This window comes from Aspergillus terreus, genomic scaffold (genome assembly GCF_000149615.1).
Source record: "Aspergillus terreus NIH2624 scaffold_10 genomic scaffold, whole genome shotgun sequence".
Lineage (NCBI taxonomy): Eukaryota > Fungi > Ascomycota > Eurotiomycetes > Eurotiales > Aspergillaceae > Aspergillus > Aspergillus terreus.
Genome location: NT_165933.1, coordinates 527,186 through 550,299, shown reverse-complemented (window position 1 = coordinate 550,299; position 23,114 = coordinate 527,186). Strand labels below are relative to the sequence as shown.

At 52.9% G+C, this 23,114-nt stretch overlaps 9 protein-coding genes across 9 annotated transcripts; 3 read left to right on the top strand and 6 right to left on the bottom strand.

Annotated features, from left to right (window-relative positions):
- Positions 1-21: 21 nt before the first annotated feature.
- On the bottom strand, positions 22-6,475 carry ATEG_07038 (AP-1 complex accessory protein LAA1; the record flags this gene model as incomplete). The annotated part of the gene is made up of 6 exons (XM_001209724.1): positions 22-1,578; positions 1,645-1,943; positions 1,998-2,229; positions 2,287-3,564; positions 3,625-3,981; positions 4,037-6,475. The coding sequence occupies 6 exons, from the start codon at positions 6,473-6,475 to the stop codon at positions 22-24; spliced, it is 6,162 nt and encodes a 2,053-aa protein (XP_001209724.1).
- Positions 6,476-6,778: 303 nt separating this feature from the next.
- On the top strand, positions 6,779-7,664 carry ATEG_07037 (post-initiation translation factor DPC29; the record flags this gene model as incomplete). Its single annotated transcript, XM_001209723.1, has 2 exons — positions 6,779-6,980; positions 7,036-7,664. The coding sequence occupies 2 exons, from the start codon at positions 6,779-6,781 to the stop codon at positions 7,662-7,664; spliced, it is 831 nt and encodes a 276-aa protein (XP_001209723.1).
- A 170-nt stretch (positions 7,665-7,834) lies between these two features.
- On the bottom strand, positions 7,835-10,195 carry ATEG_07036 (Mis6 domain protein; the record flags this gene model as incomplete). The annotated part of the gene is made up of 3 exons (XM_001209722.1): positions 7,835-8,935; positions 8,989-10,034; positions 10,069-10,195. 3 exons carry the CDS (start codon positions 10,193-10,195, stop codon positions 7,835-7,837), a joined length of 2,274 nt encoding a protein of 757 aa, XP_001209722.1.
- Positions 10,196-10,735: 540 nt separating this feature from the next.
- On the bottom strand, positions 10,736-13,194 carry ATEG_07035 (uncharacterized protein; the record flags this gene model as incomplete). Its single annotated transcript, XM_001209721.1, has 3 exons — positions 10,736-12,759; positions 12,824-12,993; positions 13,052-13,194. The coding sequence occupies 3 exons, from the start codon at positions 13,192-13,194 to the stop codon at positions 10,736-10,738; spliced, it is 2,337 nt and encodes a 778-aa protein (XP_001209721.1).
- Positions 13,195-13,446: 252 nt separating this feature from the next.
- Positions 13,447-14,757, top strand: cdc123 (cell proliferation protein CDC123; the record flags this gene model as incomplete). Its single annotated transcript, XM_001209720.1, has 2 exons — positions 13,447-13,577; positions 13,629-14,757. The coding sequence occupies 2 exons, from the start codon at positions 13,447-13,449 to the stop codon at positions 14,755-14,757; spliced, it is 1,260 nt and encodes a 419-aa protein (XP_001209720.1).
- Positions 14,758-14,916: 159 nt separating this feature from the next.
- Positions 14,917-15,800, bottom strand: ATEG_07033 (dodecenoyl-CoA isomerase; the record flags this gene model as incomplete). Its single annotated transcript, XM_001209719.1, has 2 exons — positions 14,917-15,553; positions 15,610-15,800. 2 exons carry the CDS (start codon positions 15,798-15,800, stop codon positions 14,917-14,919), a joined length of 828 nt encoding a protein of 275 aa, XP_001209719.1.
- A 443-nt stretch (positions 15,801-16,243) lies between these two features.
- On the top strand, positions 16,244-16,622 carry ATEG_07032 (uncharacterized protein; the record flags this gene model as incomplete). Its single annotated transcript, XM_001209718.1, has 2 exons — positions 16,244-16,294; positions 16,350-16,622. The coding sequence occupies 2 exons, from the start codon at positions 16,244-16,246 to the stop codon at positions 16,620-16,622; spliced, it is 324 nt and encodes a 107-aa protein (XP_001209718.1).
- A 745-nt stretch (positions 16,623-17,367) lies between these two features.
- ATEG_07031 (serine palmitoyltransferase small subunit family protein) lies at positions 17,368-17,788 on the bottom strand (the record flags this gene model as incomplete). The annotated part of the gene is made up of 2 exons (XM_001209717.1): positions 17,368-17,612; positions 17,671-17,788. The coding sequence occupies 2 exons, from the start codon at positions 17,786-17,788 to the stop codon at positions 17,368-17,370; spliced, it is 363 nt and encodes a 120-aa protein (XP_001209717.1).
- A 1,759-nt stretch (positions 17,789-19,547) lies between these two features.
- ATEG_07030 (putative chromosome segregation protein Cse1) lies at positions 19,548-22,841 on the bottom strand (the record flags this gene model as incomplete). Its single annotated transcript, XM_001209716.1, has 8 exons — positions 19,548-19,992; positions 20,044-20,223; positions 20,276-20,582; positions 20,640-20,722; positions 20,771-22,092; positions 22,141-22,311; positions 22,365-22,675; positions 22,775-22,841. 8 exons carry the CDS (start codon positions 22,839-22,841, stop codon positions 19,548-19,550), a joined length of 2,886 nt encoding a protein of 961 aa, XP_001209716.1.
- Positions 22,842-23,114: the final 273 nt, after the last annotated feature.

The window sequence follows — 23,114 nt, the reverse complement described above, 5'->3', positions numbered from 1 at the left end:
TACCTTCTCCGGACACTCCTATCAAAAGTCAAACCTCAAAGCAATACTCGGCATAGCCTGTTGTCCGTTCGCCTGTTCGCTATCTCTGCGATCCTTATTGGCAGGCGTGTCAGGCTCCGCACTCCGAAGGATCTCTTCGAGAAGCGCCTTCTGGTCTGGCTTCATGGTCGCGACCAGCGCGCGGAAGATAGCCTGGTTCGCCTTCGCCAGCTCAAGCAGGTTGCCTGACGTCTCTTTGTACACAGCTGGACCCTCGCGTTTGCCGCGCGCAAGAAGCGCAGACATCACCAGTGACATCGCCGTGGGCGCGTCAGCGGCGGTAGCTACCGAAGCCACCAGGGTGCGCGCGATTACGGTCCGTGAGTTTTCGGGGTCGTTGGGAGCTTCCCCGGATTCTGTTGGGCAGCCGATCAGGAAGCCGATGAGTCGGGGAGTCAGGTATCGGCCGATTACTTCGTCGGTTGAGGACCGCGGGTTTGGAGCGAGGAGTATGGTGCGGAGGCAGCCTGCTGCGACGTTGGCCAGGCCGACGTCCTGGAGGCAGTCGAGGAATTCGTTCAGGACCCGGGGGATGACAGGGTCCTGCGGCGGGATCATGTGGCTTCCTGTCGTCAATAAGATGGTGATCGCGAGGAGAGTGTTTTTGGCGCAAGGCAACGACGTCTCGGACTCCCGACGTTGGGCGATCGTCAGGGTTGTGAGGAATCGGGTCAGACATCCACGGAGCTGACGCGATACAACTTTGGGGTTTTCTGACTGGTCAGATCCAACTGCCTTCTGTTGGCTGATGCCCTGGATGAACTGTTTGAACGTGGGGAGAGCCTGCGGGACAACGTCGTCCTGGCATAGTCCGGTAGCTAGGATGGTGCTGAATATGTGGAGGATACAGGCGTTCAGGTCATTGCGGATAATGGACGGGAAGATAGAGGCAACATTGACTAGCGAAGACAGGGCAAGTCGGATGAGCGACAAGGCGTCCTCGGATCCTATGTTGAAACGAGCAAGAGGCGTTGTTTCGCGGAGGTTGGGTAGGAGGTTTGCAAGGACGAGGATGATGCTCCTGGTCAACTCGAACAGTTGTTCAATATCATCAGTAAGGTGGTCGTCCCTTCCTTCGCTTCCCTTTGCAGATGGGTGATCCAGCGACAGGTTTCGTGCAATATCGACAATAACATTCTGGATGGGGATGCCCTCAGTCAGCACCAGGCGATCAAGGGTGTCCATGGTCTCGGAGAAGATAGCATCCTGGTAGATGGCATTTCCTGAAATGACAGGCCTCAGGATTCGCAATAGTGCCTGCAGGATTTCCAGTCTTTGGGATGAGGTGGTGGACTGGTCAACAAGGGCCTCAAAGGCTAGGCCGAAGAGAACGAAAAAGAAGGCAACGGGCTCTTCACGGTAGTTGATGTCGTGTCCCTTGCTCTCCACCTCGCCGTTGGGAGCAGACTCCTGTTCTCCCTCGGTTTCTGGCTCTTTCACTTGTGATTTCCCATCGAGAGCATCGAAAACAAAGTCGATATCTTTTTCCACTAGTCCGGCGATAGCATCAACAAGACTCAACCAGGTATCTTGATAGAACTGTAGAACGCATTAACATCTGTCAAGTCATAGGGAACATGAATGCCTCAGTTTTATTCGTCTTACCTTCAAGAGAGTCTCCCGGTTCAACGCGGCATACATCTCGTCCAGATTGCTGCTCTGGGGAGTGCCGAGACTGCCAGAGATATCAGGTTCAAATCTTAACCGGGCGTACTCCTGGAGAGAAGAAAGCCACAGCGGAGTGAGTTTGGCAAGGTAAGGCTGCACCACGTCGTTCAGGTAGTCTTGTTCGATACTGGCGATCTGAAGTCGCGCCCAGGCGGAATAAAGAGCCATCTTGACCATAACCCTAGCATTTGAATTGAGGCCCTTCAAGTCACCGATCTCCGTAGTATCCGGGTTTGCTATAGGTCATTAGCGAGAATGATGCTTGAATGTTAATATGGCATCGTACGTACTCGAGAAGTTCTCAAGGCCAAGAACCAACAGCTTCAGAATTCTTCCCATACGATCCACATTTGTAACGATTCCTGTTGCAATGAAGGTGGCAGAAACGTTGATCGCTTCCGACGCAAGCTCTGGCGAAGAATCCACGGCAAATGCAGGCGTCAGCGCAGATCCAATTTGAGCTTGATACTGTTCCAACAGGGAAGCTTCGGCGAAATCGGGGTCAGGGGTCTTGCCAAACATCTATATAACATCGTTAGTGCCGCGATATCATGAATACTTTGAATGAAAGCAACCTACCCGAAGAACCTGGTCCAAGATCTTCAGTCCCCAAACTCGTAGTTCGATCACATTGGCAGTAGACGCTGAGAACGCCATTCGAACAATATCACCGACATTCTGCTGCAGTGCCAGCTCAGCCGGGATTGTTTGGTCTGGTAGGATGGCCTCCTGGACGGTTGCTAAAAGCTCACTGAGGCAACTCATGACAAAGTTACGAGTCTGCCATTTCAATAATTCCTGACCAGAAACGTTCTCGTTGGCGTTATCCGTCTGCCCAGCACCGGAAATGGCCGACGCGAATCCTGCAACCTCATCGTCCGGCAGATCATTTGCAGCCGTCTTGATAGCCGATGTTGCGGGAGGCTCCTCCACCTTGACACGCGTCTTGGTCAGGGTATTATGGCAGCGCTGTATCCATAGCTCTGTTTCCGTGAGAGCAGTCTGTTGCAACCAGTCTTGGATCATATCTTTGAGGACCAAATTATCCGGGTTATCATCAAAGGCAAGCCAAATCTCCTCCTCAAGGGTAGGTGTAGCAGTCCGCACTACCGCAGTAGCATCACGTTTCATGAGATTGCTCAGTCCGCGAATGGCCACATCACGCATCAATGGGTTGTCGGCAGAAAGCTCACCCTGCAGGCGCTTCACATAACCAGAGAAGTCCACGTATGCAGGAGCGTACAAAGACAAGTGGTCTAAGCACTTAGAGCTCTCGGTAACGAGAGCTGCGTTGTCCTCAAGCTGGAATTGTCGCAGCAAGGTGAGGATGAGATTGCGCGTTTTTGTGATATCTTGGAGGTCAGGGCCCAGCACATTGATCAGAGAATCCACGCAGCGACTGATGACGACGGGAGTCAGGAAAGACATCTCAATGTTGGAGGTTGTTAGAGATGCAGCCTCCTCATTGTGGGTATCGGCATTGTATAGTTGGGCAAGCATGCCAAGGGCACTTGACACGAATGGTGAGAAGGTCAAGCCGGCTGAGTTGGCCACTCGTTCGAGTCCTCCGAGGGCCCAAAAATGCACCACAGGGTGTGGGTCATTGCACAAAGACATCAACACACCGACAATGGTCTTGAGGTGCAAGCCAGCCGCCATACCACCGACTTGCGAATGAATGCAACCCAAAGCAGCCGCACAACCAGCACGTGCGTTCGGTTCCCTATTCTCAACAATAGTGTCGACCAGCCAGTTAATCTGCGTACTAGTGAAAGTGGTTCCCGAGCGGTCGCACAGCCTGCCAAGTGCTTCAACACCAATTGTCCGAACAATCGGATCAGCGTCGAGAACGAATTTCTAGATCCATTAGCGACCTGCTACCACCGATGCCGAAAGGTTGGTTATATCGCAGCTTACCTGAAGAAGCTCCTGCAAGACCTTGTCAGTTGATGGGTTCAGCTTCCCTGACGCAGAGCTGCTCTCTCTAGAGGCAGTCTTCAGAGCACGGACTAAAGCCACGGCGATGTTGACTATCATAGCGGCTTTACGGCCGGGGTTCCGCTGAAGGCTGGAAGACGAGAGGAAGGTCGCAATCTGCTCTATGCTGCTTTCCTGCACCTTGGGAGCATGCAGTGGCACGGCAGTTGAAAAGAGCTCAATAGCTGAGTCAACAACTCCAGTAGCATGAGGATCCGAAGCCGGGTGATTCCCATCTCGAGAGGAGTACAACAGGATGGAATCGTGTTCGCTGGCTTGACATATGGGGAAGGTCAACTGAAACGCAGCATTAGATCATGTCTTTGTGTCAAAGGAGGACCTATATACTCACAGCGTCGTCGATGGCCTGGTCTGCTGAATCAACTACAGACCAAGACGGCCCGTTATCATTTTCGTCTTTCCCCGAGAGAGTGACACGGACATATTCCCTGGCCAGGCCCGTCAACCCAAATCCAAAATTATCTCCCAAATCCCACAGGCTCTCGAACTGAGCGGTAGATGCGGCGACGGAGCTCTCTAGCGGTCCAGATAGGGGCGCATCTGGGTCTGCAAACGACGAGATGGACAAACTCAGAAGACTAGTTTGAGAGATCACATCACCATGGCTAAGAGGATGGACCTGGATAAGCTTGGTAAAGCACTGCAATACACGTCGTCTGACCATAGTGGCAATGTCGTGCAGCTGCAAGGAAGGATGCAGGCGCTGTGACACCTCAGCTACAGATTTCTGCCGAGGAAGATCGTCCAGGAACGTGACAGTATTCTGGAGCATGGCAGCGATTCTTCTCGCTCCATCAGCAGTAATGAGCTTGCTGTTGAACTCCAAAAATACCAATAACGCGCCCAAGGAGCACTCCCTGACATGAGCAAGAAAGCTCATCTCCAGGTATCCCCGCTGCGCGATGTTCTCCTTGCCCAGATGCTTGGGAAGCGCGTTCTTCCACAACAGCATGAGCTGTGACATATGGATTTTCACGAAGCTCGGGCCCAAAGGCATCAGCCCTCCGATCAAGATCCAGGCTACTTGAATCTGCGTGCTTGCGGCGCGCAATTCAGAATTGCTGCTCGTTTTCAAGAGGTCGGTCGCTTGTCCGAAGACGCGAGAGAACACGTCGACAGAACCATACAGTGGTTGCAAGCGGGATGTACTCAGCATAGCCGAAAGCCCATTCGCATAGCCCACACATCGTCGGGACGACTGTCGGGGAGTGGAAAGTTGACCGACTTCTCTGTTCAAGCTGTTCAGGCATATTGTGACGCAAGAGAGCAATTGATGCGGGCACGCAAGCACAAACGCCCGCAGGCAGTGCGCGGCATGGATTTGGACAGTATAACTTGGGTGCGGGAGAACCTGCAGTAAAGCTTCACGGCAGGTCTCAGCCAGGGACCCGAAAGTGGAACCGAGAGAGGATATCAACGAAGTCAAAGCGCCCAGGGCGCTAGTCAAAGTATATTTGCTCGGCTCGCGACGTTCTTGAATGACCTGAGGGTAATCCTTGAGAACGTCGTTTATCAACCATTTTGCAGCATTGAGCTGGCTGTTCTCGCGAAGGGATTCCCGGCCCACTGTATCCTCTAGGATACTCTTCACAAATTTCCTCGTCATCAGAAGTCTGAATCGGTTGAATATGATGGTAGGATGGTTGAGAAGCTCGAAGAGAAGGTGATTGGCGATTTCATTGTATCGCTCCTCCACTATCTTGTCCCCCAGAATGCGTAGAAGATGTTTATAGCAAACAGCGATTCCTGCTCGTGCGCGATTCGACGTGGTGTTTCGTAGATATTGTGCAGATAGCTGCCGCAAGAGATCAGGAAGAAGGAAGAATAACCGTGCTTCCGACTTCTTCGGCGCAGACGACTCAGAAACCTCCGCTTCCTCCTCGTCCTCCCCCGGTCTGGGGGCGGGCTTTTTCGACATTCTTTTGGCTTTCTTCGGTTTCGGGGCGGCCATAATACGGGCATCAGTAGCATGCAGTTTGGCCAAGGCACGCGCAAGACAAGCCGCTGCGGCATGTCTTACGGGAGCCACGGGACTTTCAATGACCTTCCAGATTACTGTCTTCAGATGATCGAAGTCGTTTGCGTTATCGAAGAACGGCGTCGTGCTAACCAATTGTTCGAGGCAGCGGCAGGCGTGCACCTGAACGAAAGTCGACTTGTCCCCGGTAGCAGCGTTACGAGCCTGCTTCCAAATGTCCCGCGCCGTTCCTTCATCGACTGGAACACCTGCACCAACAAGGACTTTCCGCAGAACAGCGAATATGGATCCGCGGAAGCCTGTATGGTTGCTGGCCGATTTCAGTAATTTGAGCAGACTGGAGGACACGATTCCCGACTGCGCGAAGACGCTCTCGCCAGCGACGACAAACACCTCCCCCAAACAATGCGCGGCGGCGAACTTGGTCTTGAGCTCTTCATGTTTTCCCGCATTCAACACACCCAGCAGGTCCGTCACAGTCTCGAAGAGTATCCCCCGATCGCCCTTGCTGAAGATCGCACCGAAGCATCGGCCCAGGTTATTGCGGATGGCCCGTGTGACTGTCGGCGACGAGAGGGTCAGGATCTTGAACAATTCCTTCTTGAGGAATTTCTGCTGGGACGAAATCTGCGCTTTATCCAAGCCGGAGACATGTTGGACTAGATCGGAGGTGAAGGTGAGGAGGTAGAGGTCCTGTTGTTCGGAGGGAAGTGCATGCAGCTTTGTGATATCCAGCTCCGCACGAGGCGCCGCATTGTCGGAAGTAGATGCAGCGAGTTCAGATGAAGACATTGCATTCGACGGTTCCGACGAAGGCGCCACCCATGCGGTCAGAGGTAGGATTCTGGTTCGATGGGCGGAGAAGGAGAATGAGGTAAATTGAGGATCGCAATCAACAACCGACAACAACAACTGTCACTTACTCCATCGATGATGGGGGGGCCCCTTAATAATCGCCGCGATGGGCTCGACTGTTCCGGGGACGGAGACCCCCCGGAGAAACCCTCGGGCCGGCTCCACTGGATCTCCCCATGTCGGGAAGAATGAATGCAGTCACAATTATTAGCACCAGGTAAACCTGGTAGACCTGTGGCCATGGCTACCGCCTTATCTACGCGCTGGCTCCAGCGTCGCAGCTCGTTATGTCCCGATTTCTGTCGGAGCTTCACCAGCGCTCCGCCGCTCTGCGCCGGACATAACCGCTGGTCCCAGATCAAACATCACAAGGCAAAAAATGACAAGGCAAAAAGCAAGGAACGCCAGATCATCGGAAAGGAAATCAGCAGTGCAACCCAAAGTATGCGTCCCGGAGTCTGAATCCTCGCCATTCGTTCTCAATTGACACTGCTCAGTGTGGGGACCGGACACCAAGTTCAACCCGCGCCTGACCCTCGCCCTCTCGAACGCAAAGCGCGCCGGAATCCCCAATGCCGTTATTGAAGCAGCAATCGCAAGAGGACAGGGAATTAGCGTTACGGGTGAAGCGCTCGAATCAGTGACGATAGAAGCAATGCTGCCCAATTCCGTCGCCGCCGTCATCGAATGTCAGACCGACCAGAAAGCCCGTCTGCTGCAGGATGTCCGACATGTGATCAAGGATTGCGGGGGAACTGTCACCCCTACCACATATCTCTTTCAGAAGAAAGGACGCGTGCTCTTCGAGAAGAAGGAGGGTCTGAATCCGGACGACTACCTTGACCAAGCCATTGAGGCGGGCGCTACCGACATCACTACGGACGAAGAAGGCCGTCTACTAGTGTTCACGGAGCCGAACGAAACAAAGAGCGTTGGCGAATCTTTGGCAAAGACGTCCGGTCTCACAATCCAAGAACTAGAGATTATCTGGGATCCCAATCCAGACACATTGGTCGAGGTCAAGGATGAAGAGCACATCAAAGACCTCGAGGACATACTGAGTGCCATTCGCGAGGAGTCCGGTGTGCGGGACATTTATTTGAACACTACCAGGGATTTCTCATAAAGGGCATATGTTCTTGTGTATTATACATGATTCACGACTTACTCTGTTGCTCAATATTGTACCATAGACATTAGATACCAGCCTGGCGTTAGTGCGCCTTCTCTGACATCAGAGACACTCCTTGTATATACCAAAATCATGTCCATTATCATTCAACTACTCTTCGGTCATTATTCCTTGCGCAATGCCTTCATCGTACTTCGCATAAGATTTCCAATACCGGCGCTTCCAATCTCATCGAGATAGTCGAGCATGCGTACCCGGTACTCCTGCCAAGTCATCTTGATACCACCCTCTTTCTCCAATGCACTCAGCGCCTTCTGCGTCACCGGTTTCCTTAACCGCGGTTGATCTTCCCGGATTTCTCTTCCATCCTCAATGTCAGCGAAACATGCTGCGGACAAGTTACACAAAGCAACATTGTGACTCAAGGAAAACATCGAAGCGATTGTATACGTGAACGCGGTCTCACGCCTCCTATCTCGAGAAGCATTATGCGTGTCTTGGACGTAGTGTGCAAACACTCGGGTCGTCGCCGGGGGTACCAAGCATCCCAAAGCGTTGGGGTCTTCGGCATTGAGGCCCCGGACGCGCCACAGAAGATTGCAGATGTCCATAATATAGCCGTTGAATTGGCCAACAAGTTGCTGCGGGTAGAGCGAATCTGTAGAATTCGGTGTCTGCAGCACTTGGGATGCCAGCGAAGCCTCGAAGGATGACTTATAGGTAGCAAGTACGGAGCTGGTGATTGAAATAATCGAGCTCAGAGGGGTAAACACAAGGCTGTAAACAGTAGGCGCCAGCGGAATACTAAGTCGAATGTTACCATTCGCAGGCGCTTGTGAGAACAAGTCGGCCAGTGTGCAATAGAAGTCCATCACAGACAGGATGGCTGGTTTCGAATTTCCAAACTCGTCACTTTCGGCCTCCTGCACAGCGGAGGGACACTCTAGAACCGACAATGCCAGAGTTTGAGCATGGGATATAAGTTGACGTAGAGGTCTTGACTCTTCTAGAGTGAAAGGCTGTGTCCTCAGCCTAACACCCCATTGACGAATCAGAGAGGAATGGAATTCGAGCAAGCTGGGTTGAGATGATAGCACGTTCTCTAGGACGGCAGATTCCAGAGGCGCTAGCAATGAGTCCCGTACAGAATCGTACTCGTCGAGAACGACATACTCCAGAAGGTGGTATATTTGCTCCCTATGGTCCTTGCCATTCCAAGAATGGAGATATGACTTCAAGAATGACGTGATCGCTGGAGGTATGTCCTACAACATGATAAGTTAGTTGCCATGCCGGGAGCAATGGGAGAAATACATACCTTCGTATATCGCACGTAGACCACGCAAAGGCTCAAAATATAACCCAAGGACTCATTTTCATCATCTGCATCATTTTGCGTGGCATCCAACTGATCGCTTAGGAAACTCTTAAGCCAATCATCCAACCGGCGACTCGCAGCTTCAGGCTCAACCAAGAAGAGATACTTTTGAGCAATGTTGTCTCCAAGCGTCGAAATAATTTGATTCGGCAGCTCGATCTTATCGATCTTGTCCACGAAATGGTCCACATCTCGCAGTTCTTCCAGTGATGTGCGGTTATGCGATACGCGCGAAGTCTGCACGTCTGGCACAATGATCTCCATTTTGCTTCTCTTCGCCAATCCTCTGTGGACCACTTGGAAGCTCGAGGGCTGGGTTGCCTGTAGTCTCTTTAGATTCGTGTCTTGAAGAAGTTTCAGATGGCTCGACCATTCCGGGTCTGGGTGCTTGAAGACAAGCCCCTTCCTCCCAGTCATCCCCATGTCACCAACGATCACGTCGGGACAGTAGTTCTTGAAGACTTTGAGTAGAGTGAGCAGCTCTTTTTCGTCTCCGCCTGAGGAACGGACCAGTTCCATCAGAGCCTGAATTCTAAACGGTTTGACATGTTTGCGCCGGGTGATGAACGAGAGAATATGGCAAAGAGGCTTGCGCAGGCTTAACATGTCTAGATAGTTGAAGAGCACAGCATAGAGTTTCGACAGGTGAGTCCGGTCTTCGAGGAAGTCATACACCAGAATAAGCCATCGCAACAGCTGCACCTGCGTTGCAGGTGAGGGTTTGTTCTTGGTGGGCCCCAGACAACACACAAGCTGCGTGACAAGCTTAGAGGGGACTCTCTCTGCAGGGTACAAGTTCTTAATCAAGGTTGTGATAGTGCCTTGGTCGAGATGATTGCTGGTCGTGAGAATCTTTATTAGGCGCTCCAGTGCAGCCCCAGGGAGCCCACTATCATACGCGCGTGATGCAATAGTCTTCGCAAGCTTGCCAGCATCCGTGTACCGTTGCTTGGAAGGCACAGGCGCAACTTTTAAAGAGTCATTTTCTGCACTTGCAGTAGGATTTATTGAGGGCCTTACCTGCTTCAAGATGCTCGATCGCGTCTAGAAGGCTCGTAGGCGAAGGCTCTGCATTCGGAATTGTAAGCACAATCAAGTAAATGTAGCAGTAGGAGGGAAAGGCACCTCTCTCTGGTTCTGAAGACATCGGTTGCAGTTGTTACGGCTTGCTCTTGGATGACTGGCGATTTGTTTGTGTTGGACCAGACGGGCGAGGCGAGGTAGATTGCGGAGGATTGCGCACTACCGGGACCTTCGCGCGCTGGTCGAGATTAACGTGTGGAAGGGTAGTGTTGCAGCGGAGAATAAGCCTCGGTCTGTTAGATCAGCTTTCACGATATTAGAGTGGACAATGTGGTCTTCGACACTGGTGGTAACTGATTGAATGGCTGTTTATGGTCCGTCGCAAGTCGCGCTGATCGCAGTCGCGGGACCTACTAAACCCCATTCGGTAACTACCACCAGCCCGGGCCAGGGCGAGCGCAGCTATACTTCAGAGCCCATCTTGACAGGAACATACTGGAATAATTATATTTAGTGACTGCTCTGCCCATATTTACGAGGGGAGACACTATCTCTGTCTACAGTTTGTGTTTATGTGTGGATTCAGACTGCAATATGCACACCCTGTACGATTCGCTGAGAAAAATATAGAGCAGATGTTTCATTCATCATCTAGATAGCCACATCACTCCGACAGCAAGCCAAATAATAACTGCGTCCGGGTCCAATACTCTCGAGCTCTCCGTTCCATGATGGTTGTGCAACTCTCATCGGAGTCAAGGCCGCCAGCGACCTGTTCAACTGCACGATCGAGTGCTGCATGCTTCACGTCCTTCACAGCGAGCGCGTTCTTCAAGTAGACAGCATCAAAGTAAAGCTGGAACTTTCGGTCCTTGAGAGTCTTCGCAGCTGTAGGAGTGTCTGCGGAGTCCGGAGTGCCATCTGCAGTGTGTTCTGAGGTTGTCTTCTCGGACGAGCTATCCTTGTCCTCTGCTGGATTCAAAGACCTCGTGGACTCCATTGCTGCAGTGGCAGACCGCGCTACTTCGTCTTGCAGTGATTCTTTGAGAGCTCGGACAGTAGAAACATCCCAGAGTCCAGGTCCATAGTTGTCCATTTGTCCTACCAGACGGCGCAGGAACTTGAATGTCGCAGGAGACGGTTGTACTGGCAATTCAGGATCACCTTCCCAGAGAGTTCGGCCGGGTACTCGTTGTCCTGCAACGCCAACCTTGATCAGGAAGCGTGTGGTGGCGATTTGCGTGGTGACCTCAGTAGCTAATAGCTTTTGCAGCTGCGGAACAATATCCTTGGAGAACACAAAGTCCTCGCCGACAAAAGCAGTTGGTAGGTCTCGCCTTACCAACCGGATGACCTTGAGCATAAAGGCAGCCTGTCCGCTTTGACCCGACTCGCGGAATGTATCGAAGGTTTCCTTGAACGAAGTCTGAAGGGATTGACAGGCCGTGTTGACAGCCGACTGAAGAGCATCCCCTAATAGTCGGGTATCATCTTCGTTCAAGGTAGCCGGGATGTCGACATCGGAGCCCTCATCTTCTCCTTCTTCCAGAACATCTGTCCACCTTATTCGACGCAGCTCATCGATATCAACTCTAAATTTCTCGATGGTCGATAACCATGCCGAGTACTTCTTTAGCGCAGCAGAAGTATCTTCATCTCGCCCGAGCAAGCTGTCCACAATTGCCTGTTTGAAAGCACCCGCACCATTTGAATAATCAAGAGACATCAGCTCATGATCCCACAGTGACCGGCCGGCTGGATGGTCTCTCTTGTCCCAGCTCGATACAGCAGACGCAACATCAAGACCAAAACGATCCAATGACTTGGCCTCATCTGAAAGGATTTGCGTGAGTTTTGCATTAAAGGTGGTCCGGAGTCCTTCCAGAACCCGCAAAGGAGAGTGTGTCGGCGTCGAGCTCCAGGAACACAGCCACAGCTCGATTGTCTGCTGGCGAAGGGAGAGCAATTCCGAGAAGTCCACCCACCTCCCAAGACTCGTTTGACATCCCTCCACAAACTTATCAAATGCCTGCCTCGACCATTGTTTGATAGCTTTGTCGGCCTCCGATTTAGACAGCTCGCTCAATTTGATCCATGGTGTGAAATTGCTGACGTCGGCGGCAACCCAGCGACCCAGGACATCAAGTCCCAGATCGTCTAAACTGCGAACGTCGGGATCGGCGAGGAGAGGTCGCAATTTCAGTTTGCTCAACACATCCGATAGCCGGCGAGACAGCAGAATTTTGGTAGACTGTAGGGTCCGGATGTATAGTCGCAAGGCGTTCAGGATGTTCTCTCCTGTGGTGTCGTTGGCCTTCAACTTAGTTTCAATGACGCCAAGACGAAGTTTATGGAAATGTTGTATGGCACCGTCGGAAGAGACGCTCGAAGCTAGGCAATGGGCGGCTAAGGCCTCGATTATATCGTCCGCTGTTGATGCGGATGCGGAGAGCCGTTTGTCGATTCTTGCCAAAAGCGCATTCCGAAGGGAGGCCAGCTGCTTGCGCAGGCTTTCGACAAACGGTGGCACGGTCGTCTGTTTGGATAGGGTGTTGAACAGAAGGCGAGACACGACCATAAGTTTCGCCACCAACAAGAGGGATCCGCGCCGTCGTAGGAGTCGAGAGATAGATGTCGTGCAGCGATGGAGTAGAGCTAGCTGGGCCCCAAGTGTTCGTTTCTCCGCATCTAAGCAACGCATCAGTCGTCTGTACAGTCTGACCTGCCTTGTAAGATGTGAATAACAAAATACCTTTCTCATCGACATCGCCTTTGATCTGATTGTAGTGGGTGTACTTCTTCTCCATCAATCGCGGATTGCATCGTCGTCCGATATCACCCAACGTGGTATCCACATCCTGCATCTCACGGTTCATAGAAACGATCATTTCGGCCGTGCCGACCAGTTCTCGGTACCTCGTCCTATGCGCGAGAAAGGCATTAGCGACTTGCAACGGTCAATTGCGCTGCGCGGTCATACCCCACGAGTGACCGGAGTTTCTCCTTATTGCTTGCGATATCTCGGCGCAGTTCCTGCTCCACGCGGCGCACGGTCGGAATCGGATACTGGAACGCATCGTGCCATGACTTTAGGCTCTGGGGGTCGGGGCCGTCGGAGGCCATGGTGCAGACTAGGGGATGATGTAGGGAAGTTGATAGCTGGCTGACAGTGTTGCAGCTGTGGTAATGTACCTGGTAACGGTCCGGTAATAAGCAATGTTGACTATGCCGAATCTGGAAACCAGTCCATCGAAACTGATGAAGAAGGCGGTCTACCACGGCAGAATATTTATCGCGATGACTCTTTGCAATCGCCCCGCCATCTCCCCTCATCTTCTTTGATCAGAGCCCTCAACTGTTCCACACAGATCAACCATGCCGCACATCGAGTCTGAGCAACAGCCGTTGGCTGAGTCTTCAAACGAGCAGCCGCTGGAGCGCCTGCCATTTCCTCCAGTCACTTACTCCCATATCTTACATTGCTCTTATCACCACTGGCAGCCACTGTAAGTTCCTTACAACATCTATTCTACATCCATTCTAATCCTCACTCCCAGATACCGCAATATAACCCCCAGATCGTGCGCGATACCCCTATCCCCCGCATTCGTATCATACCTCCGCGCGGACGGAATCGTCCTGCCACCCGAAGACGCAACCCCCACCGACGACGATAACCTCGACACCTTCTCCGAAGACTCCTCCTCCGAAGAACCCGACCCTTCAACCGAATGGAAAGAAATCCACGCGCAGATCAAATCCACAATCGCCGACTTCGGCGGCAAAGTCACCCCAAAGCTAAACTGGAGCGCCCCCAAAGACGCCACCTGGATGGCCGCCACCAACGACCTGCAATGCCGCACCCCGAACGACATCTACCTCCTTCTCAAGAGCAGCGACTTCGTCACCCACGACCTCGAGCACCCGTTCGACGGGTGCGTGCCGGACGCAGACCCCGGCGCCACAGCCTCGGACGCCCCAACGCCGGAGGTGCCGTACCACCTCGTGCTGCGCAAATACGTCAACTTCAACCCGTCGCTCGAGTTCCGCTGCTTCGTGCGCAATCGCGTGCTGCTGTGTCTGTGCCAGCGTGACCAGAACCACTTCGACTTCCTGTTTCCGATGCGCGACGCGCTGCGCTCCCGCATCCAGGCGTTCTTCGACGAGAAGCTGCGCGACTCGTTCCCCGACCCGAACTTTGTCTTCGATGTGTATGTGCCGGCGCCGCATCAGCGCGTGTGGCTGGTGGATATCAATCCGTGGGCGGTGCGCACCGACCCGCTGCTGTTTAGCTGGTTGGAGATTCTGCAGATGAAGGATCCGATTGGGATCCGCGAGGCGGAGGAGGGTGCGGAGGAGCAGTTCGTGCGGTTGGCGCTGAACGGCAGTAATGCTGCTGCGCTCGAGGCGGAGTTGGATGAGGGCAGTACATCCGAGTCGGAGGAGGAGCTGGACGACGAGGCGGACGACGACTCGCCGTTCCTGCCGGAGTTCCGCCTCATCAAGCGTGACGACCCCGAGGCGTATGCGTTTACCACGCCCCAGTACTCGGCGCATAAACTGCCGAAGGAGGTGGTTGATGCGTCACTTTCCGGGCCCGGCGGTATGAGCGAGTTCCTCGGGAAGTGGCAGGATATTCTCGCCAAGCAGGCGCAGGAGTCGGACTCGGAGAACGAGGCGCAGTGATGTACTCGCTAACAGCATTTGGGGGCGTTACGGTGGAATAGACGGTGTTAGCATGACCAGGCCCAGGCAAAAGTTAGATTTCACATTTGTATGTATATAATCGTTATTTAGGCGCGGATGTACGTGACATGGCAATGCACTTTGTTCTTCATGTACGCTCTACAGCTTATGCTTCTTCTCGCCGGAGGCCAGCTTGCGGAACTCCTCCTGCGGCACACCCATGAGGAAGCGTTCGAGGCCGGCAAACACCTCGATGTGATTCTGACGATCCAGGACCTCGCGCTCCGGCCGGCGGATCAGCTCCTTGATCTTGAGCAGACTGGACTGGTTGAGGTGCTCGCCGAGGCGGTCCTCGACCTCCTCGAGGACCTTCCGCAGGAAGCCGTCGGAGTCGTCGGGCTTGCCGGAGGGCGCGGCGATGACCTTATTCACGTAGCCGGTGGCGACGAGCTCGTCGCAGGTGATGCGCTTGCTCATGATGAGAGCCTCGTTGGCCTTGGCGATGCCGAGGCGCTCGACCATGGCGCGCGACGCGGCGCCCTCGGCGACAAGCCCGAGCGACGAGAACGGCGTCAGCAGGAAGGTGTGCGGGGCTGCGTAGATGAAGTCGGCCATGGAGACCAGCGCCGCGGACAGGCCCACGGCTGGGCCGTTCAGCGCGGCCACCAGGATCTTCGAGTGGTGCGCCACCGTGTGCGTGATGTCGATGTTGTTGGCGATGAAGCCGCGGACGATCTCGCGGCGGACGTTGCCGCTGAGGGCGCCGCCGGGGCGGGAGGACGTCACGTCTGCGCCGCTGGGAAGGGTTAGTTGGCGACGACGCTGGCCAGGGATGAAGGGATATGTGCTCACGCGGAGAAGAAGCGGCCATTGCCGGTGAGGACGGTGACGGAGATGTCCTCGCGCTTGTCGACTTCACGGAGACGCTCGCCCAGAAGGTAGTAGAGGTCCTGGTTGAGAGCATTGAGCTTCTTGGGGTTGTTGAGGGTGATGATGGCCACGCGGGGCTTGTAAGTGACGGTGATGAGGTCCTCGTTCGCCATGGTGGATGCTGAGGCTGGGGAATTATGAATCAAGGGGATGTTAGCGACAGACAAGGGTGGAGGTAGAGTGGTCCTTTTTATGATAACCAGGAATCGGGCTGCATCCTGGTGTAAGCTAGGTCGTGAAGACCAGCCAGTGATTGCGGCTATACAACTCCCGATTTGGCTTTGCGGGGATTGCGAGGCCGACGGGCCGAATGAGACAAGCCGAGGCCCACGGCGATGCGTTATATAAGCCATCAGGTGACGGCACGTGCAGGTTTGCTCTGTTTGCTCGGATCGGCGGTGGTCAGCAGTTGTCTGATGAATCCTGCCGTTCATATTGGCTCGCATGACAGACGCATACATACGGACTCTGGTGGATGCTCAATCTCAGTTGACACTACCCTCCTAGATCGATCTCTCATACCTCTTTGGTGTCTTATAACCCCGCCGCCGTCACAATGTCCGCCATCCTCCGCAGATTACAAGGCGGCAACCTTGAAGTCTTCAAAGTACGTACCTGTCTGTGGCAGCTGGTCCACCACTTCATCCCGCTAACCCTTCCAGTTCGGCATGTACATCATCTTCCCCATCGGCTGGATGTATTACTTCGGAACGAATCTCGACGACCGTTTCAGCGTGCCCGGCTTCTGGCCCACCACGGAACAATCCCACAAGATCCCGCTCGAGAAGGAGGAAATCGACAAGGAGCTGTCGCGCATGCGCATGATTGACGCGGCTCGACGGGAACGGCGACTGGAGCGAGAGGCGCGGGCCCAGGCGGAAGCCGACGCACAGGCTGCGGCGGCGCAAGCGCAAGCTGCGCAGAACGCGGAGTGAACGGGATGATGGGTTCGTTGATGATATATGCGGGAACTTAGGGGCATTTGGATGGTGTCGTTTGGTTGGGTGACGATGCAAATGGGGGTTAGGAGGGGTCGTGGTTACAATCTGCGCAGTGCAGACTGGGATGACATGTGATCCCCATCGAGGTATCCAGTGCGGCCTGGTACCGCTGTGCGTTGTATGATTCTGTTGTATAACACTCTTCTCTGAGCATGGCTGGAGTTGCATTGGGATTGGGATTGGTATATATGTTCGATTTACGCTTTTGCAAAAGTGTTTCATTCATGTCATTCTTGTTATTATTACTATTATTATTATTATATTATCTTTGAAATGTGACGACTGCACAGCCAACAAGGTATCTGGCCGAACATCATGATTGGTTATCAAGGGTATTCTATCACAACAATAGACAAGTCACGGCTAGAAAGGATCAGTCGTTGCAACATCGACCAGACCGAAATTCTCAAGAACGCCTAGGATGCGCCGGCCCGCTCACAAAACAGATTACGCGAACTCCGTGGAAGCCGAGACCTCGTGGCACCGACCAGGCGAGAAGCGGAGAGGCCGAGGTGGTCTGACGGTCGGACGCGATTCAACTTCTTTCCTCTCCCGAGCGTGGAAGTTGGACGTAAATCGTATGAGTATAACCACAGCAAATTATAAATAAGCCTCCCGAGGGATATTAAGGTGAAGCGGCGTAGTCACAATGGCGGCTACTGCTGAATCGCACACGATATCACAACTCTCCGATGGGTTCTGTGGCCGTGGCGGCGGCGTTTTTCGCCGTCTCGTACATGACCTCGAGATTGTCGGTTCCGGTTTCGCGGAATACGGAGCTGATGGAGGAGAGGTTGGAGGAGATGAAGGGGCGTTCGCCCACCCAGTAGTAGTAGAGGTGGCTGTAGATGGCTCGGATGTGGTCTGGGAGGTAGACGTAGATGCCGGTGAGGATCATGGCGATAAGGGTGAGGAGGAGGGTGTCTGTTGGTGCGGAGGGTCAGTGATAGTCGCAAAAGTTGGGAGAACAGAAACAACGCACTGAAGATGAACTTCTCGGTGGGCGTGAGCATGTAGACGGCGAAGGTGACTTCATATTGGTAGATTTTCAAGCGAATCCAGCGCACCAGCTTGGTGGCGATCCAAAGGAGGGAGGTCATGTTTCACAAGGAGCGTAGGAGCGAGAACGAAGGAGTTGCGAATTGGACAGTTGACACTGGGGGAAATTGGTCGCGTGCAGTAGACAGTAATTGTTGGATGAGCGTAGTCTAGGCGTCCATTATTCGGTAGGCTTGATGTGGAAGAGGGAGGGGAGGAGCAGAGAGAGGATGGAGAGCGGAGGAGGGAGAACGAGTGTTATATCCAAGGATAAGGACAAGGACGCCGAGATAGATGGCCGAGACAAACGAAGGATGCGGGTGATAAAGTAGAGCAGAGGGCACAGTTGAAGAGAGTGACAGGTGGTCGCGAATAATAATCTCGGGGGCTAAGAATAGCCTAGGACAAAGTTTCTTCTAGTTTGTCGGGGATCTCAGTCTGACCCCGGTCCACTCAGGGTCCAGTCATGTCTAGAATTCCACCAGAAGAATGTCCCCCTTTACCTAGGAGTAACTAGTCTATCCATTATGATTGTGCAAGATGATACGTCCACCCTCAGTCGATGCAACTTATAATACACTTTCTTAAGGTATTAAGCAAACCCTGTGGTCGGAGATATCTCAGGGAAAAAATCCTATCAAATTCAATCCATCCACCCCCTCGACGCGTACGTCACCCCCTGACTTGGCATCTCGCCACAATTCACTGCAGAGCATATCCTTACTCGGTCCAGACAGAAGATTGTGCTCTCACTCGCGTCATCTAATGGTATGGAACAGACACATACGGAGATTAGCCGGAGGACTCCGTACTCCGTATGTACAGTAGGTTGTTGATTGTTGGGAATTTGCACAAACAACGCTAGGACCAATAGGGTATGCATTATTAGTATGAATGGCATGACTCATCAATGCATCCGATGCCGCCCTAACCCAACCCGTCTCCATGCATCTCAACTACTCTGCACTGTCTTAACTAGATCCCATCATGGACCATGATCAAGAATGCTGCGATCGCTTCGTCTTCCTCTTCTCGTCCCTCCCGCAGCCGTGAAACCACTCACGCCCCTTAGACACTTCACTCTTTGCGCCCCTCTTGCCTCAAAACCCCTCCCTCCCCGCTTAAAAATTGACGATGCCGACCTGACCATATCATACCTCAAGGGCTCCGGCCCCGGAGGCCAGAAGATTGTACGCATGCACTGCCACCATGTTCCATACAAGCAGCACGGCTAATCCAACCAGAACAAAACCAACTCCGCCGTCCAATTGATCCATAGACCCACCGGGCTTGTAGTCAAATCCCAAGCCACGCGTTCCCGGTCCCAGAATGAGAAGATCGCCCGCCAGCTCCTGGCCGATAAAATCGAGCAGCTCCAGAAAGGGGACCAAAGTCGGGCCGCCATCAAGGCTGACCGCGCGCGGAAGAAGAAGGCCAGTAAATTGAAGAAAAGTCGGAGAAAATACCGCGACCTGGAGCAGAAAGGTGAAGCAGTTGAAGCGGACGAGGGGGAACATGGCGAACAGAGAGTGTGTACAAGCGAACCCAGAGAGGAACCAACCCAGGTGCAATAGCATTGTTCTAAGAATATACCCAATTGTACATACCGAATAAATTAGCTTTATGATGGGAACACTTTACATAGCTCTCGGTCCATCTGGACCCAAATTTTTGATTATGGTAACAATTCATAACGACATGCAAAGTTTTAGATCCCTTTCCGGGTCTCCCGGATCTAAAAGAGTTTCCACGACGGCTGTCCCGGAAACCACTGTCTCGCAGCAAACCGTGTTTCTGGTCAAGACGATGATCGCTCCCTGTTCATGCAATGTAGCTGCTGAGCACCGTCTGAGCCTGGGCATCCAGGCGCTCCTGGGCGAATGCAGAAACCCGTCCGTTGGTCTTCTTATCCGCCTCCTTCAAGTACTGGCCAACCCAAGCTTTGAGATCCGCGCCCGTGTCGGGCCACGGGTCCACAGTCTGCTGCCGAATAGTGTTCAAAGCCGTGAAACCTACGCCAAATGCCATGTCTTCCACGTCGTGCTCGGCAATGATGTCCTCCTTGCTAGCCGGAAGGGGCGGGAGTTCCAGCAGCTTCAGCAGTGCCGTGCAGGTGAAGCCCCATCCCTTCTTGTAGCGAGTGGCAAAGGCTTCTGAGCTGGCGAGAGTCTTGGTGAAGGACAGCACCGCCGTTTTGCGGTCCAACGGGCGAGCAAGCTTCTGCGTCTCCGGCAGAATGACGTTCAGATAGATGGGGGTAAACAAGCTAAACGAGGTTAGTATGGGCCGCACAAAGCTAATCTTGCGCTTCACTTACCCTTCTTGCACCTTGTCCACAACTTGGATGAAGAAATCAGCGCTGTAGCCCTTGTCATCATGTGCAGAGATGAAGTGATAGAAGCGGACGAATCGCAGTGACAAGCCTTCTGTTTTGCGGTTTTGAAGGCGGGTGAGAATGATGCTCATAACGGAGACGAAGTACTGCTCAAGGGTGGCGCTAAATGATGGGTCAGTAAAACTGAGGCGCATTTTAAGGTGGTTGGTCTTACGGTGGGAAGTTTGCAACCACAGCCTCCAGAAGGTCGAAGGCTTGGCTCTCGTAGGCCTTCAGTGCAATCAACTTCTGGAAGACACCGAGAACAGACTCGAGCTGCTGGTTCTCAAGAATGTATTGAGCACCACGAGGGATGATAGACGACAAAAGGCGTACGAGCGCAGGAATGTTGCCTCTTTTCGGATCCCACATAACAGGCAAAAGGATGGGCGCGATCAAATTCTGATAGTAATCGGGCAAGGTTCCGGACGGATTGGCTTCCAAGAGAGCGGCGAAGAGCTGGAACACGTAGGGCATGAATTCTCAAGGAAAGTCAGTCTCCCAATCTCATAAAAAAAGGTCAATTGCAGCGGACTTACCTTGTACATCTCCTTGGAGGATTCCGGCAAATGGAGGGTACAGGGCTTGCTCGAGCTTCTCGGGGTTAGCGGGCGCAGCAAACCTGCCGCCGTTAGTACAAGAAAGTAAGTAAGCTCCAGCTGTAACATACCGAATGAAAGCTCCCATTGCTTCGAAATGGAAGTAGTAGAATTTGGGATTGCTCGGGTTTTCGCTGATCACTTGAGTGATGTTGATGAGATGCTGGAGAATAGTATCGGTGAACGGTACCACTCCTTCCTTGATCACGATCAAAACTCTCATGGCACATTTCATCAAGAACTCATTCTCCTGCAACTTAGGTGGGGACGGATCCTTTTCGATCAAGGAAAAGATGTGCTCCAAAAGGTCCTTGGCAAGGGGAGTCACGGAACTAGGTGCGATGATGGGCTGGTTCGTGCTGTCTGTGAGGGAGAGGACTCTCTCAACAGCAATAGCAGCGTAAGTGTAGATCACATAGTTCGAGGCACCCAGTTGGTTCACCAACATTGGAACCACTTCTTGCCACTGTTCCTTTGTGATGATGCTGCGGAAGACGTACAGATACTTGATCGCGTCTTTCTTGAGAATGGGGTGGACGTCGCCGGATACCAGGTCCGCAGCAAGGTATTTTTGGAAGTAGTCAGCGACGCTGACCAGCGAGTTAGTGGCGGTGACTCCGTGGCTCGCAGTGGCAACTCCCTTTGCTGCAATGGCGGAGTAAAGGTAGGTTGCCGTATCCTTCGCCTTCCAGTTAGAGGCTGGGTCCTTGGCATATTCAGCAAGGTAATGTTCGGTATACTTGAGCACGCTCTTCGTCACTGAGGCTTCGAATTTCTCCGCAAGTTTTCTCAAGAAGTCGGTAGCAGCCCGCCGTCTCGTGTCGGTATCGGATCCTTCGAGATCCCGCCGAATGAATTCAATGGGTTCATCCTCAAACAGTTCTTCATCTGATTCACGGAGACTGACGCTGGGCAAGATGACTTTCTCGATGATCTGACTGAGGGTGGTTTCGTCCTGGAAGACAGCGGCTTGCTCTGGAATGCTCACGATCGAAGTCAAGAAGTTCAAAGCTCTGCTGACCAGGATGTCATATTTCGTTTCTTGCCCGATGGTGGCCAGGAAGGCCCAAGAGCTCTGGACGAAGCCATCTACATGAGGCTTGAAATCATCCATGAATTTCTGCACGAAAAGGGTCAAGACCTCGAATATTCCAGCTCGGCAAAACTCCAAAACTCCGGCCTCTGATTCATCATCGGTGTGGAGCAATTGGTTATCGTAGGTGAGGTATTTGAGCAAAAGGCCGGCAATGACGGAAATGTGCTCTTCGAACATGGGAGGCAGGTCGTGGCAAGACAGATCGTACATCAATTTGATCATCAGGTTGAGCTGCTCGAATCCGAGAACGAGATTCTCCTTATTCGATTTGTTCTCTTCGAGGTAGGCATCAAGATCCTATCCAAGTTAGCACACTTTCGAGCTGCATGATGGCTGGGTACTCACCTCCAAGATTCTCAAGTACGGATTTCCGAATCGATCCAGAACGTGGTTGATCTCTGTGTACAACGCATCGGACTGGAACGCGGGTCGCCACTTTTTGAAAATCGAATGTGCGACTTGTAGGACACCGTTATTGGCAGCCGGGTTCTTCGATTGAAGCCTTGAAACGAGGTCCTGGGAGGCATCAGCGGACATGTATGCCAGAAAAAACGAATCCGGAAACTCACATCCACAAGTGTATCCCACCTCTCGTAAAAATCACTATCAGCGATCATGCTGACAGCCTCACCCAGCTGAGACTGGATAGCCTTGGGGACCAAGATCATCAAGTTGATCAACTCCCGCTTGATGGTCGCAACCTCTTCAAGGGGGAGCTTGTAGTTGCCTTCTTCATCAACATAGTTGTACTTGATGAAGTTCTTAAAGTATAGCGCACTGGCAAGACGAGTCTGGTAGGGATAGGATTCCGTTGCGGTGATTTGGAGCAGCTGTAGAGAGTACCCAGGTTTTTTCTCCTCCTGATTCAGCGCAAGTTCGGCTGGAGGTAGAGGAGATATTAGCAAGCCTGGAGCTTAATGAATAGAGAATGGAAGATATCTCTGTTCAAGGACCAGAGAACTAGCGTTATGGCACTCACCTTGCTTGTTTTGCCTTGGGTCCAAGGTTGCCGCAAGAAGCTGCGCCACGGCTCCCTGGTCAGCCATTTTCGGAGCGGGGAGGTTGCGGAACAGAGGGAAGAGGGAAGTGATGAGAGATTGGCGAGACCGTATGTGTCTTAGGAAAAGATAGACGAAAAGAAGAAAGGACAATTTCAAAGAGGGGAAAGGGGGAACGTCAGTAGAAAAATTCCCTGAGCAGCACCTGTTCAGCCAGAGGGAAGCTTAGTTCCTGGTCAGGCAGTTTGTTTGGCGGGTGTTTCTTCTGTAACAAAGCAACGAAGGCGGTGAGCAGCTGTGCGCGGGGTGTTCTGCCTGGCA